General features: G+C 39.2%; 1 protein-coding gene across 1 annotated transcript; it reads right to left on the bottom strand.

Annotated features, from left to right (window-relative positions):
• Positions 1-9,901: 9,901 nt before the first annotated feature.
• On the bottom strand, positions 9,902-13,085 carry LOC122005912 (plant intracellular Ras-group-related LRR protein 5-like). Its single transcript, XM_042561161.1, has 4 exons — positions 12,484-13,085; positions 10,626-11,542; positions 10,364-10,555; positions 9,902-10,278 (listed from the first exon to the last, which is right to left on the bottom strand). Exons 1-3 carry the CDS (start codon positions 12,992-12,994, stop codon positions 10,403-10,405), a joined length of 1,581 nt encoding a protein of 526 aa, XP_042417095.1. The 5' UTR covers positions 12,995-13,085; the 3' UTR covers positions 9,902-10,278; positions 10,364-10,402.
• Between the last annotated feature and the right edge of the window lie 2,015 nt (positions 13,086-15,100).

Consider the following 15,100-nt stretch of genomic DNA (forward strand, 5'->3'; position numbering starts at 1 on the left):
CCTCATCTTCCCCCAAAAACAACGCCGCCTCTCCCTTCTCACTCGGTTCCAGTTGCGACACCGCCGACTCCCTTCCTCTTCCCTCTCCCTCGCCCGAGCATCGCACAGCCATCGAGCCACAACTGCCTGCCCTAGCACAGACGCCGCAGCACCACCTCTTCTCCTCGCGGACACCAGAAGCTCGCCGGAAAGGAAATCGAGCCATTCTTGTTCCTGCCCGTTGATTTGTGCCGCCCTACTGACGTCGATCCCCTCTTCCGACCTCTTCCTCACTCGCCCACAGTCGACGCCGCCGCACGGAGCAGTGCTGATGACGAGGTCTTTTCTTTTCCCCTCAGCCCTAGCACCAGCAGCCGAAGTGCCCTATTGCCGGTGTCGCACTATGCTTTGCCTCGACTCATCATCACAGCAGCTAATAGCATTCATGCGAGAGGTAGTTACAGATCTGGATTGATCCTTGAAGGATACTGGTTCGGGATGAGCGTCTCGACATGAGACTACTTGACACGGTCTACATATAAAGGCGGGTATTTCTTACTTTGATTCTTTTAGTACTTTGACCTTAGTGCATGAATTATTTTGGATAAGGACTGTTTACCTTGACTCCACTCTTACTTTCCTGTGCTTGATACTTCCACTCAAAATCTTTGAGTTACTCGTTTTTATATCCATACAGTCTCTTGTTGTGTCCATGATCAGTAGCAGATACTAGATACTATGTTTGTATGTTTTGACTATTGCTTATTTACGTACGATATTGAGCATGTTGGCTTCATGTAGCATACCTGCTTCTGCTTATATATATGATGACTGTTGCATTGTTCGCATCATGTCATTGCATGCATGCCACATCCTCGGCCACTCGAGAGAGTGGTAGCTGGAGTTGATGTCGCTTGTCCTGTCGTGCCGCACTCGGCCACTTGCAGTTGGTGGTAGCTGGAGTTGCGAGCAGCAGGGACCCCCCTTCGTTGTGTAGCTAGTTAGCTACTCAGCACCTGTCCATCCGGTCACTCGCGGGAGTGGCGGCCTTTGGGTGGTACAGTTGACATTGATCCGGCCTCTCGACCATACAGGGGTCATGGTGCAAAGAGGTGGGCGGGGTGACCATTCGTGCATACGCTGTTATTATGCCTGCTTTGGCTGCTGCTGTTTACTTATGTTGTTATTGTTTACTTATGCTGCTGTGGTATATTTATGTTGCCGTTGTTTCTTGTTGTTGTTCACTTATGCTGACATGTTGTCTTATGTTAAGATATGCTCACGTTATAGGTGGTTAAACCTTGGTTTAGTAATCGAAAATGTTTATATACCTTACCCATTACCTCTGTAGTTATGAGTAGTACCGTAGCAGATTAGTACCATTTCTGACCTTCTATATCTAGCCTAGGATATGGTTCCAGGTATGAGCATTGATTATGGTTTCATTTTGTATATGTTACTTCCCTTATGAGACTGTATTTCTTTTGAGTATTCTTTATTGGTTGATTATGTTCATGCACTATATTTTCTATACCCGCTGAATTCCAATACTCACCACCCCGTAAAATGGTTTTTCTTTCACCAGGTAACAGATAGATGAGTCATGGATGCTTGGAGAGATACCGGCTGCCAATCCTGGGTCCCGCGTCATATTCGAAAATTGATTTTGGTTCTGTTTCTCTTTACTTGCATTTCGTATTCGTTGGATTTGGTATTGTGAGAGCTATGTTTGATACTGGTTTGTGGACTTGGTATTTGTGATGTTTTGGTAACTTTGCAATTTGTGGGGTTTCCCCTTTGTTTTCTTTCCGTTGTGTTTATTTCCAGCCGTGTGGGCTGTTGTATTATGTTATATGTTTTATTCATTTATGTCCAGCCGGGTAGGTTGTGTATATTAACTGCGTGGCTATGTTATTTCATTTGTGTTGTTTCCATTTTCTATGGTATATATATATTCCAGTCGAGTGTGGCTGAGGTATATTTTGTATGTAGTAATGTTTCATATTGTTCGCTGTATAGGGGAGGTGCTGCCGAAATTTCCTCGGACAGGGACTCCTCTGGGGCGTGACAATTTAGTGGTATCAGAGCAAGGTATACGATACTTATTTGTCGTTTTAGATTTTGAGTTAATCTGATACCAATTTAGTGGTATCAGGGGATTTTGATTTTGTCTGGATTTACAAATTGTTGAGTTAATCTGATACCAATTTAGTGGTATCAGAGCATGGTTCGAGTCAAATGTTGGGTTTTATATTTTTGGGATTTCGATCTCGTTTCGATTCATGATTTTCGAGTTGATCTTGTTTCTCGGTGTTCCGAATGTTTTGTTTTCCCTTTGTAAGTGGATTCCTCGATGTGACTTTTAAGTTTTGGGACCAAGCAGCGGCAGGATATCTCCGAGCTATAGGATGTAAGGTATATCTCTAGTTTGTTATATCTTTTGGATTCATTACTTGGTGTAGGTTATTCTTAGCAAGTTGAATGTCATAGTAATTAAGATTTGTGTAAATAATTTTTAATATGATAATTTTGGGTTCTGTTTGATTTATGGTACTAAGAAATTCTTTTCTTAGCTACCCTAAATTTGAATATATTCAGTAACTTTAAAGTACAAGAGATTTACAAAGTTGTAGATATATTGTAGATATCGTAGTTAGATGTAACTTTATTAAATAATCATGACTAGTTAATTGATCATATCCGTTTAGAAGTAGAAAATTTGATGGACCGTACTAGTTTCCTGGGGAGAAATAAGTTTTTAATCGTCGTCACAGTTCTAGAATTTAATTACATATTTTATGATGATTCTCTTCTTGAGAAATAATTATGCGTTTTGATACCTAGAACAAAAAAAAATCCCTTATGTTAGTTGAACCTTGGCATTCCAACGTATGACTAGTTCTTTGCCAATTTATCTTATTGAAGATAAGAAGGAATTGCAACATAATGAGAAGGAACATTATGTGTAGAGAATGAGTATCTTACTTGGTTGTTTTCCTTGGATGACGGTTCTTGAGTTGAGTAGTAAATTTGGGGGCCAAATTTTTATTAGTATGGGAGAATGTAAAATACGGTACCTAAATAAGTACTAAATAATAGGATTATTTAGAAATAATCTTATTGGAATTTTTAGAAATTTGTAGAAATTTTCTAAGATTTAATTGGAGTTCGTATGACATAATTAGAGGGGATGCGTTAATGGGTTTCAGAAAGCCAAATTGAAATGCCCAAAAGTAGAAGTTGATTGAGAAATTTAACCTAAGGTTTAATTAAAAACCCTAAGTTTATATCATCCCCTTTACTCCTTATTTCCCTCTCTGCGTCGAACCTCATCTTCCCCCAAAAACAACGCCGCCTCTCCCTTCTCTCTCGGTTCCAGCCGCGACACCGCCGACTCCCTTCCTCTTCCCTCTCCCTCGCCCGAGCATCGCACAGCCATCGAGCCACAACTGCCTGCCCTAGCACAGAAGCCGCAGCGCCACCTCTTCTCCTCGCGGACACCAGAAGTTCGCCGGAAAGGAAATCGAGCCATTCTTGTTTCTGCCCGTTGATTTGTGCTGCCCTGCTGACGCCGATCCCCTCTTCCGACCTCTTCCTCACTCGCCCACAGTCGACGCCGCCGCACGGAGCAGTGCTGATGACGAGGTCTTTTCTTTTCCCCTCAGCCCTAGCACCAGCAGCCGAAGGTCTCTATTGCCGAGCCTTGCTTTGCCTCGACTCATCATCACAGCAGCTAATAGCATTCATGCGAGAGGTAGTTACAGATCTGGATTAATCCTTGAAGGATACTGGTTCGGGATGAGCGTCTCGACATGAGACTACTTGACACGGTCTACATATAAAGGCGGGTATTTCTTACTTTGATTCTTTTAGTACTTTGACCTTAGTGCATGAATTATTTTGGATAAGGACTGTTTACCTTGACTCCACTCTTACTTTCCTGTGCTTGATACTTCCACTCAAAATCTTTGAGTTACTCGTTTTTATATCCATACAGTCTCTTGTTGTGTCCATGATCAGTAGCAGATACTAGATACTATGTTTGTATGTTTTGGCTATTGCTTATTTATGTATGATATTGAGCATGCTGGCTTCATGTAGCATACCTGTTTCTGCTTATATATATGATGACTGTTACATTGTTCGCATCATGTCATTGCATGCATGCCGCATTCTCGGCCACTCGAGAGAGTGGTAGCTGGAGTTGATGCCGCTTGTCCTGTCGTGCCGCACTCGGCCACTTGCAGTTGGTGGTAGCTGGAGTTGCGAGCAGCAGGGACCCCCTTCGCTGTGTAGCTAGTTAGCTACTCAGCACCTGTCCATCCGGTCACTCGCGGGAGTGGCGGCCTTTGGGTGGTACAGTTGTCATTGATCCGGCCTCTCAACCATACAGGGGTCATGGTGCAGAGAGGTGGGCGGGGTGACCATCCGTGCATACGCTGTTATTATGCCTGCTTTGGCTGTTGTTGTTTACTTATGTTGTTATTGTTTATTTATGCTGCTGTGGTATATTTATGTTGCCGTTGTTTTTTGTTGTTGTTCACTTATGCTGACATGCTGTCTTATGTTAAGATATGCTCACGTTATAGGTGGTTAAACATTGGTTTAGTAATCGAAAATGTTTATATACCTTACCCATTACCTCTGTAGTTATGAGTAGTACCGTAGCAGATTAGTATCATTTCTGACCTTCTATATCTAGCCTAGGATATGGTTCCAGGTATGAGCATTGATTATGGTTTCATTTTGTATATGTTACTTCCCTTATGAGACTGTATTTCTTTTGAGTATTCTTTATTGGTTGATTATGTTCATGCACTATCTTTTCTATACCCGCTGAGTTCCAATACTCACCACCCCGTAAAATGGTTTTTCTTTCGCCATGTAACAGATAGATGAGTCATGGATGCTTGGAGAGATGCCGGCTGCCAATCCTGGGTCCCGCGTCATATTCGAAAATTGATTTTGGTTCTGTTTCTCTTTACTTGCATTTCGTATTCATTGGATTTGGTGTTGTGAGAGCTATGTTTGATACTGGTTTGTGGACTTGGTATTTGTGATGTTCTGGTAACTTTGCAATTTGTGGGTTTTCCCCTTTGATTTCTTTCCGTTGTGTTTATTTCCAACCGTGTGGGCTGTTGTATTATGTTATATGTTTTATTCATTTATGTCCAGCCGTGTGGGCTGTTCCTACTTCCACCGGCACCACTACCTCACCCTCATACATCAGATGGAACGAGGTTATGTTGGTCGCCTCTCTAGGCATGGTGCGATAAGCCCACAATACACTTGGAAGTTCGTCTACCCAGTTGTCTTTGGCACGGTTGTGCCAAGCTCGGAGCCCTCTGAAGATTTCCCTATTAGTGACTTCCGTCTGACTGTTGCTCTGCGAATAAGACACTAAAGTGAAAGCCTGTAAGATGTCGTAGCCATCATACCACTCTCTGAGCCTCCGCCTTGAGAATTGTCTTTCGTTGTCGAAGATGAGTTTGTGACGGATACCGAACCGACATAATATATTTTGCCATATAAATTTGATAATCATGTGCTCGACTATCTTGATGAATAGCTCAACCTCCATCCATTTTGTTCTGATATTTTATTTTAGGACAGGAACCTAAGGCAATATGTCTCTTGAGGTGGCTAGTGCCATCTATATTTGAACCACTAATGTAGGCAGAAGTTTGTTTGCACATTTGCAACAAGCTCGCGTACATCCTCTGGACACTTCTTCAATAGCAAAGTGCTCCCAAACTGATGACTTTTTTCTCCTGCGTCTTGAAGTTGTTGTCGGCTCCATGTTGATAGGTTCAATTTCATTGCCTTCTGGTAAGGGGAGCATATAAACATGCTTTTGCTCTGGCCGCTGACTGAACAATAAAATAAGCTTCTGACATGTTGACAATAATAAATCTTCAGAGGCTCCAGGTTTCAGCAAACCAACTATTTTGCTAAATTCGATAGGCTAAAGAGGAAAAAACTTTTCTGCTAGTAGGTTTTCATCAAGACTGAACAATCTATATCAATCACATTTTTTTGTCAATTCATAACCATCGTAGTATTCTGAAATTCAATCTCAACTTTATTAGCAACTAATGAGAGATCAAGATCCTCTGGAAATTCATCCCATATGGCAACAAACACCAACTCAGTGTCAAGACCAAAAAGAGCATCTACTTCCTTCTCCAAGTTGTTATTATCTTCATCATTGTCATAAATAAGATCACCGAATATTTCGATCTCACCGGTTGACTCAGTTTCATCTTTCCCGTAAATTGGATTATTAGTCATCTCGGTCTCGTCTCCAATTTAAGATTGAGATTCCTCTTCAATTTCTTCTAGGTCAAATTCCTCGTGAACGGTTAAAGTCTCGGAGCCATCACTATAAAGTACCTATTCATCAAGGTCTTATTAGACGTCGAAGCTATTGTCCTCCATGACAAAACCTAGTGATCTTTGGGACTAGTTTGAGTGCAGCCAAAAAGAAGAAATTGATCTTTCATCTTCGTCTTCATCTTCTCCCAATCCTTGATCTTGGTCTTACCTTGTCGGTCTCGTGAGTATCGCAATTACTCCCACCATGTCGATGCTAGACCTTTGAGCTTGATGGTAATTAGTTTCACCTTCATCATATCTAGAACTTGTTTATAGTTGAAGAACCGCTCCACTTTGTTAATCCAATAAACAATATTCTCTGTTTGTGATATACCATAAAATTCGGATATATCAATTTGAAATCTGATATCTCCATGTCGATCCTCTCGACCATGTACCTCAGGAGCTTCAAGCTTTCACGTAGTCGCTGCTACACGCTGAGTTAAATCTGTGACTTGCCAGTCGGCCGGCAGCCAACGAGGATTGTTGTAGACTCATCTTGTTTCTCCTCTTTGCTGTTTCAGTTCCCCATCAGACGCTATCCGTAACAGTCTAACAGGGAGTGTTGTTGAATTCTTTGAGCAACTATCAAGATGCAGAACAAACAAACCTCTTTCCCTCGACTTGCATTACAATCAGTTTAGTGGTTCCTTTCTGAGTGATTTTGAGGAGGCAGGATCTCTTGGACCACTTTTTGTGGTCCAGGGGATGTGTCATTCGTATTTACGGTCGGATCATGGTCGTGATCCGGCCGCAAATGGTTGTGATCCCTTCCTGGGTTCACCGTCCCCATCAGGTTATAGTTTTTGTTCGGAACGGGCAGCCGGAGGCTGCCCTCGCTCGGCGCCCAATAACCTGGTCACTTACCCACCACCGGAGGCCTTCGGGTGGTCTCTGACCGTCCGCTCCGAACAAAAACTATAACTTGATGAGGACGATGAACCCAGGAAAGGATCACAATCATTTGCGATCGGATCACGATTACGATCCAACCATAAATATGAATGGCACATCCTCTGAACCATAAAAAAATGATCCAGATCTGTGCTCAATTTTGAGAGGCTTCAAAGGTTAAAGTATCTTGGTTGGAGACATCAAAGAAGCCCACTTTGCCAATCTCACAAATTTATTTACCATGGATATATCTGACAACAACTTAAAAGTCAAAGTAAGCCAAGATTGGCTTCCTCCGTTTCAAGCAAGGAAGATATATCTTAATGTGCTCTTGTAATTTGGGACCCAGATTTCTTACATGGTTGCAGAACCAAACCAGTTTACAAATGCTAGACATATCAAATAATGGAATATCATGCTTTTCCTAATTGGTTTGGAGCTTCTGCATATCGAACCCAATAACAAACTGAATGGCAGCATTCCATCTTCCATTTGAACAAATGAAGCATTAGAAAATAGACATTGTGAACCTTGCCTATAATGATTTATCTAGAACAACTCCCAGATTGTTAGGATAATGGACCATGGCTAGCCATCCTTGACGTTTCCAACAAAAAATTATCTTGCAGCATCCCCTGAACATTTGGATTTTTAGCCGGATTGCAATCACTGCACATGAATAATAATAGTTTATCTGGTACAATTCCCTCAACTGTACAACACTACAATCAACTTGTAATTATTGACTTGAGATGGAATAAATTGTCCGGAAGCTATACCCAACTAGTTTAGAAGAAGATTATCAACATTGCGACTTGCGAGTTCTTTCTCTAAGTCAAATAATTTCACCGGTATAATTCCACCACAGCTCTCTTTGATCCCATCCCTCCAAGTGCTAGACCTGACTCACAATAATCTCTTTGACTCTTTGCCTCCACGTTTTAGTATGTTTAGTTCCATGATGGCAAGACAGAACAAAAAAAAATTGCTCCATTTTATGATGTTTCCTCTTAGCACTTGGAGAATGTTATTATAACTGCTAAGGATTCTGAATTTTCATTCACCGCTTCACTTTCAATTGTCACTAGCATTGACCTCTCGAACAATAATCTCTCAGGTGATATTCCTAAAGAGATCACAAATTGATCTCATGGGTCAACTTAAATCACTTGATCTTTCAAAGAACAACTTATCGGATAGAATTCCTTCAAGCATTTCTTCTTTGTATTTTCTGAGCATCTTATATTTATCTTACAACAATCTTATTGGGAAAATACTAACTGACAGTCAACTGCAAATCTTCAACAACTTGTCCTACATCGACAACCCTCTGAGCTTTGAGGGGAGCCACTCCAAATGAGGTGGATAGGCGACAACCCAACCAATGATAATGGAGTACAGAAGAAGATGATACGGATGAAAATGTTCGAATATGGAAGAATTTGGCATTTCATTGGCTTTGCTCCTGGATTTATATTTGGCTTATGGGGATTCATAGGTGCAATTATGATCAACAAGAGAATAAGAATCAAATGCATTTTACTCATTGATAGCATAACTGGTTGGTTTATGCATATGTAATAGAACTAAGCCTTAAATAGGACTAAATTAATTCTAAAATTTATGTACGTAATACGAGCTTGTACTTTTATGATATAAGATCAAGCTTATTGTAATGAATTTAAGTTGATATTGATATGCAAGTCATGGAGCATATATGATTGATATGAATATGATGAGTGAAATATAAATAATGACTTCAGGGGATATGACCCTAAAAGATCTCTTTTAGCAATAGTTATTCCTGCATTTTTATTGTGAGGCATCAAACATAAAATGGTGGGTTTCGCATTGCCTTAAGCATCAGACATAAAGTTGAAGATTGTATTTACGCTTTCTGTAGAAGGTTACAAACTCGATTTGAAACAATTTGTCTTCACAACGATCGAGCACACATAAGTCCATAAGTCCTAGTATGGTGTACTCCATGGTTGTAACATAACAAGATTATGTTTAAGGATGACACTAGAAAACCCCATAAGTCCTAGTATCTATTGGAAAATTAATTGGTTTCGAACCAATAATTCAAGTGGGTTTCCTAGTATGTAATTCTCATCTATGTTTTTTCGGTGGCAAGCTACACAACCCTTGTATTCGTGCAAACTTCGATTCACACTTTGTTCAGCATCTTCAAGTTGCATATCCTTGTCTCATATTGCCGCACTCGGCCACCGATACTAGGTACGAGATCACCGACACGAAACTGATGCCAAACCGATGACCCTTGCTTTTCGATAGTTGTTAACAAGTAGCGACTCTAGCAGCCTCTTAGGTTTACCATAAGAGAAGGCTTCTTTACAAAGACATAACAAGATTGAATTGGATTCCCTTGGTGAAGTTATACAAAGCAAATTGAATTAGAATGCTCTGGTGCTAAAAGAATATAATAACAACATTTGTAGACTTGGTTTCTTCAATCTTTGTTCTCGTTTGTGGTCTGCAATTTCAGCATGAATATTTTATAGAATTTAAAAAGAAATAATTAGATGAATAATAACTTGTTTTATTACAAGATGACAAAACATGACAATGACCACCATCCAAAATATGTATAAGAATCTTGGTGACCTACCAAGACAAATTTAAAAAAAAAAAAAAATCTCATTGTCTGGATATATAATACAACAACCAAAAGAAAAGTTAAAGGTGTTCATCATCAAATAATGGCTTTACATGATTAATAATACTTACTGTTCTTAGTCCCTACAGGAAGCTAACAAATCCTCTATATTTTATTTTATTGTTCTTCTTCCTGTTTCTCTCAATTCAGATCTTGATCCAATTAAATCATTCTCTTGTATTTTTTTTATTTTTTTACAATTTTTGGCTGACCTGGCTGTGCAATCTTCTTGGATTATATTTGAGAACCTGATGCCATCTAGAAAATGCTCCTGAGCTGTAGAGATGAATCCAACTATATAATAACATGAAAGCTCAAAGATCCAATCCAGATATCAAATTTGAGAAAACCTGCAACACAATCGAAACCCCTTATAGTATCCATTTAAGTTCTGCTCTTGCTTTATGGAAAAACAGGTGAGGAAAAGAATCTTACAGTTTCAGAATCCAACTTTCTGAATGTGGAATTTTGCCCTCACGAGACTGTGCTTTCCTTGCCACTCTTCTTCCGAGATTGGAACAGCGAGCACAGACAAAAACATAGGCCACGTCTCTGCCTAACTGGTTCAGTCTGTTGAATGCTGTTAGTCTTCCCCTCGACCAAATCAGCCATGTACTGCACCACAGCCTGCCATAGAGAAAAATACAAAGTTTTGTTTGAGAGTTGCCTTGCAGGCAAATTCACTAGACTGCTATACCTGTGCTCCCAGCTTTACGACATTTCTTGGCGGTATCTCCAGTGGAGTCTCGTCTGCATTGAACACTCTCAGCTTTGACAAAAGCCTGAAGGAGTCGGGCAACACTCTTATCTGGTTGCTGCTTATGTCTAGTTCTTCCAGCATCTCTAGGTTCCCAATTGATCTTGGTAATGCCCTCAAATCTGCAAAGTTTCTTCCAACATCCAACTTTACTAGACTAGTGGCAAAGCATAGGCTCTCGGGAATAGACTCGAGCTCGTTGAAGCTCACGTCAAGCTCTTTTAGTTTAGTCAGTGAAGCCATAGTCGTAGGCAAGGATTTTACTCTATTGTAGTGTAATGTGAGGATTTCCATGTTTTCGAGCTTTCCGACTGCTTCAGGTAGTGCTTTCAGCTGATTGAAATCCACCCGCAGCTCAACCAGTGCAGTGCATGATCCAATCGTGTAAGGAAGTTCTTCAAGATTATTGGTCTCGACATTCAACCTTTGCAAGTTTGTGAGATTGCCTAAAGTGTCCGGAAGACTAGACAACTCATTTGAACTAATATCAAGGTTGGCTAAATTCGTAAGATTTCCAATCAATGACGGTAGAGATTTTAGTCTGTTTGCATGCAAATCAAGATCAACTAAGTTGGATAGTTCTGCAAATGAGTCAGGCAGGCTGCTCAGCTGGTTGGAGTGCACATCAAGCTTTGTCAAAGCCTTTAGGCTGCCAACCGATGGTGGAAGCGTGATGATTCGATTCTCAGACAAGTTTAGCTCAGTGACTTCTTGAAGTTTTCCAAGTGATACTGGAAGCCATTCAATCTGGTCCAACAACTTCCCTTGAAGGTCAATAACTCCAATTCCATTCTTTGCTGAACTCTCAATTATGCTTGCCACTTGGATTAGGCTCAACTTAGATGGGTCACCAGCAGCTATATGCACCATAAGACAGGAAAATGATTACTCGATTCAAATAGACTATCAGCTGAAATATAATAAAGTGTGAAACAACTAACAGTGGGAAACATGTAAAGCAATGTTATTTTCTCAGACGTATATCAAGGTTTCCAAAAGCATATGCAAGCGGTGGTATATGATCAACTCGTCATCATATGGCATGTGGGATATCTAAAGTATTTATCACTTGCAAAACAACTCACTAAGTTAGCACTAACAACTTATAACCTACTAATTAGGACGGCGATCAAGGTTTTCTAACTGCATATGTAAGTAGAAAAAGAAAAACATGGGTGTGAATTATGCAGAGAAATATAAAAAGAATGGGTCATTGTCTACTTTAAGTATGACAAACAAGGGTTTAGGAATTTGCTGATTAAGAAAAAAAAATTTGTCTTTGATCACATCAAAGATTGGCAAGTCAAAGTTGGCCTGAAGAAATACACCAAAGAGGCATTTTAATTATTTTTCTGAGATCCATATGAACCAGAAAACGAATTGTTCAAGCATCAATTCGTCTTCTTGTTCTTCAAGATCCCTAAAATCCAGGTTTCTGATTCTGCTACGCAAGGAAATAAGTAATGTAGAAGAGGAAATCCATATGGTCTTAACCTTTTTTTTTTTTGGTCATACTGATGGACGACCTAGAAATTATCAAATGATGAAATCACAATCCAAGAGCATATGGTTGAATTCATGAATATGATAAGTGAAAAGAGGTGTTGATTATCTATCAATAAGCCTTTTGCCAAATCTGAACTTGATCTTATAGGTTGCAAAATTAGGGTTTTTACTGAGAGCTCTTCACTCCTTAGTAATCGAATAGTCAGATAATCTACTTGAGCACAAAGACGAGACGGATCGAAGGAAAATAAGTAAGAAAAGAGCAGTGAAATTGGGGGAAAAGAGATCTGACCGGAAGGCAGTTCAGATTTGAAGGGATATGCCGGCCCATTGGAGAAATCGGTACCCCCCAACTTGCCATCCTTCTCCTTGCCGATCAAGCTCAAACTCCTCCCAAATCTGGGCCCTGCCACATCAAACCCAGGCTTGAATCCCACCTCCTCAGCTCCCCTTTCGCCGCCATCCTCCGGAGACACCACCTTGGAGGCTCTCTGCACCAGCTCATCGAAGACCTGGAACCTCCTGTCCAAGTCCACCACGGCCATGGCGTCCCTCCGCTGCTCCCGACCCTGCAACAGCGCCTGGTTCTTCCTTGCCTCCTGCAGGACGAGGAAGAGGTCGTCAGGGACGTCGGGGGGCTTCTGGATCCGTCCAATCTCCCTCATCTTCGCCTCCTCCTCGGCGTCCGCGGACTTGATGACGGCCACCGCGGCCTCCACTTCCTCGATGGAGGGGCGCGGCGGAAGAGACCGGTAGATCCTCATGATCTCCTCGACGGCTTCAAGGACGCTCGGATTCGCCATTGTTGCTCCTCGAGAAACGAGAGAAGAATGAGCACTTCTCCAGGTTCTCCTCCTCTCCCTCCTCCTCCTTCTAGAATTATTTGGCTTTATATCGCCGGCGATTAAATCCCTTCTCTTCTTACATGTCACTGAAGTTGGAGTCTCCTCGGATGGGTCTAGTGGCTAACGCATGAAATGTTCTTAGTAAAATCAAATAAATACTTTTCTTATATGTTAGTCACTATTCCAAAGGTTAGTAACTATCCGTGATTTACCTCCTTCATATTGATCATGAGATGGATTGATAGGAGTTGGGACAAACATATTCATCTTTTACCACCATGTCACTGAATTTGGAGACTCCCCTTATAATTAAGTGGCAAAAAAGGTGGAACCGCCACCCTAGCGACCTCCTGACCCCGATCCCATAAGATTCCAGAGGGAGTAAATCACGATTAATGCTGGGCAGGATAAGTGACTGAGGGGTCGAAGGAATTTTTGACGCAGCAGATCAGGATTTTATCCCCGAATACAATTGGCGATCTTCGACCCCACAATTTCAATGGTAAATTACATGCACCTACTCAGCTGATCCAGCCGCTCCCCTTGTAATTAAGGAACATAGAGGATGTTATTTTCAACTTCTATCAGGATTTATTTTGAATTATTTTAAATGCCTTGCTACATTTATTTCTGACCAAGGGGAATTTTTTTTAAATGCTCTTAATTTTTACTATGCTTTCTAAAAATTTCCTTCGAGTTTTATTAATATCAAAATTGCCTCTAAATTTTTTTTATTAGATAAGTAATAGTCATAAAGGATAAAATAAGTATTTTAACCGGGAATATAAAATATTTTAATAAAATCTTAAAGTGTTTTAACTTTAATAAAATTTTAAGGGATGTCTCAATTTAAAAATATATTTTATTTTTCATCTTGAAAATCCTATTATTTTAATATTATTATAATAGTTTTGACCAAAATTACTAAATATATAGCAACATTATTCAAAATTATTATAACTAATAATAGTGTCTAGAAAAAGAATTGACTATATTACTTATAACTATTTAGGCCAAAATTGAAATAAATTGTAATAATTTGGAATGAAGTTATATAACAGCTTTGATCAAAACATTTAAGCTATTAGATTAAGTTAAAGTAATTTTGACGAAATTGAGAACTAATATTTTAATATAATAATACTTTACGTGTAAAATTTTAATTAAGTAGGAGTAGTTTTGATTTAAATTTTCCCCATATTTTAAAGGTATTTTTAATAAACTATTTTAAATTATACTTGAAAAATTAAAATCTAATTTTAAAACACCAACGTTTACACTCTCTATTTATATTTTACTATGAAAATATCTCAGTTGAAATATTTATTTTATTTTCCTAAATTATTGTCCAAATCACCAATCTAATAGACCCAAAATATTTTAATAATACGAAAAAGCACTATAGTCTATAGAGCATTTCAGCATTAATAAAAAAATTTAAACATTTTTAAAAAATATATTAAATCTTAGAGGCCATTTTAAATATAATACTCCATTTAAACTTTAGTAACTCTTGTTTGACTTTCTATAAATTTTTAAATTTATTCACATATTTATACTTATTTTTTCAATTTTATCAACACTTATCTAGATTTCTCTTTTTTTTTCAAAAAAAAAAACACCAAAAAGTCTTACTACTTGTGGCATAATTCACATAGTTGAAAGGAAATAAATAAAAATATATGGAAGGAGAAATAAGTTTGACTTGGAATTTGAATTAATTAACTTTGGATGCAATGAGCTTTTCAAGTTCACCAAGTCAATATTTGATGGGTTTGACTCGAATTTTTATTGTCGTACAATTATTTGGAAATTAGTACACAAATCACTGTCCTTCGATTGAGTGTCAAATTTTTGTACTAAACTTCCATTTGGTTACCTTCGTTCATGTTTATCATTAAGATGAAAAGATGTTTTATTTATTTATTTATGTTGTTGTTTTTGTTATGTTAGAAATGAAAATGGTCGACTCAACACTCTAAGTTTATAGAACAAAAGGTATGATTTGAGATATTTGGATTTGGATTTGAATTTTAGTTTTCAAAGTTAATTATTTTGATGAAA

Source organism: Zingiber officinale, chromosome 7B, assembly GCF_018446385.1.
Source record: "Zingiber officinale cultivar Zhangliang chromosome 7B, Zo_v1.1, whole genome shotgun sequence".
Taxonomy (NCBI): Eukaryota; Viridiplantae; Streptophyta; class Magnoliopsida; order Zingiberales; family Zingiberaceae; genus Zingiber; species Zingiber officinale.

Coding starts and splice junctions, on each gene's coding strand:
- LOC122005912 (XM_042561161.1), bottom strand. CDS start 12,994: ATGGCGAATCCGAGCGTCCTTGAAGCCGTCGAGGAGATCATGAGGATC. Junction 11,543..12,483: donor CAAATCTGAACTGCCTTCCG/GTCAGATCTCTT, acceptor TGGTGCATATAG/CTGCTGGTGACCCATCTAAG. Junction 10,556..10,625: donor TCGTAAAGCTGGGAGCACAG/GTATAGCAGTCT, acceptor TCTCTATGGCAG/GCTGTGGTGCAGTACATGGC.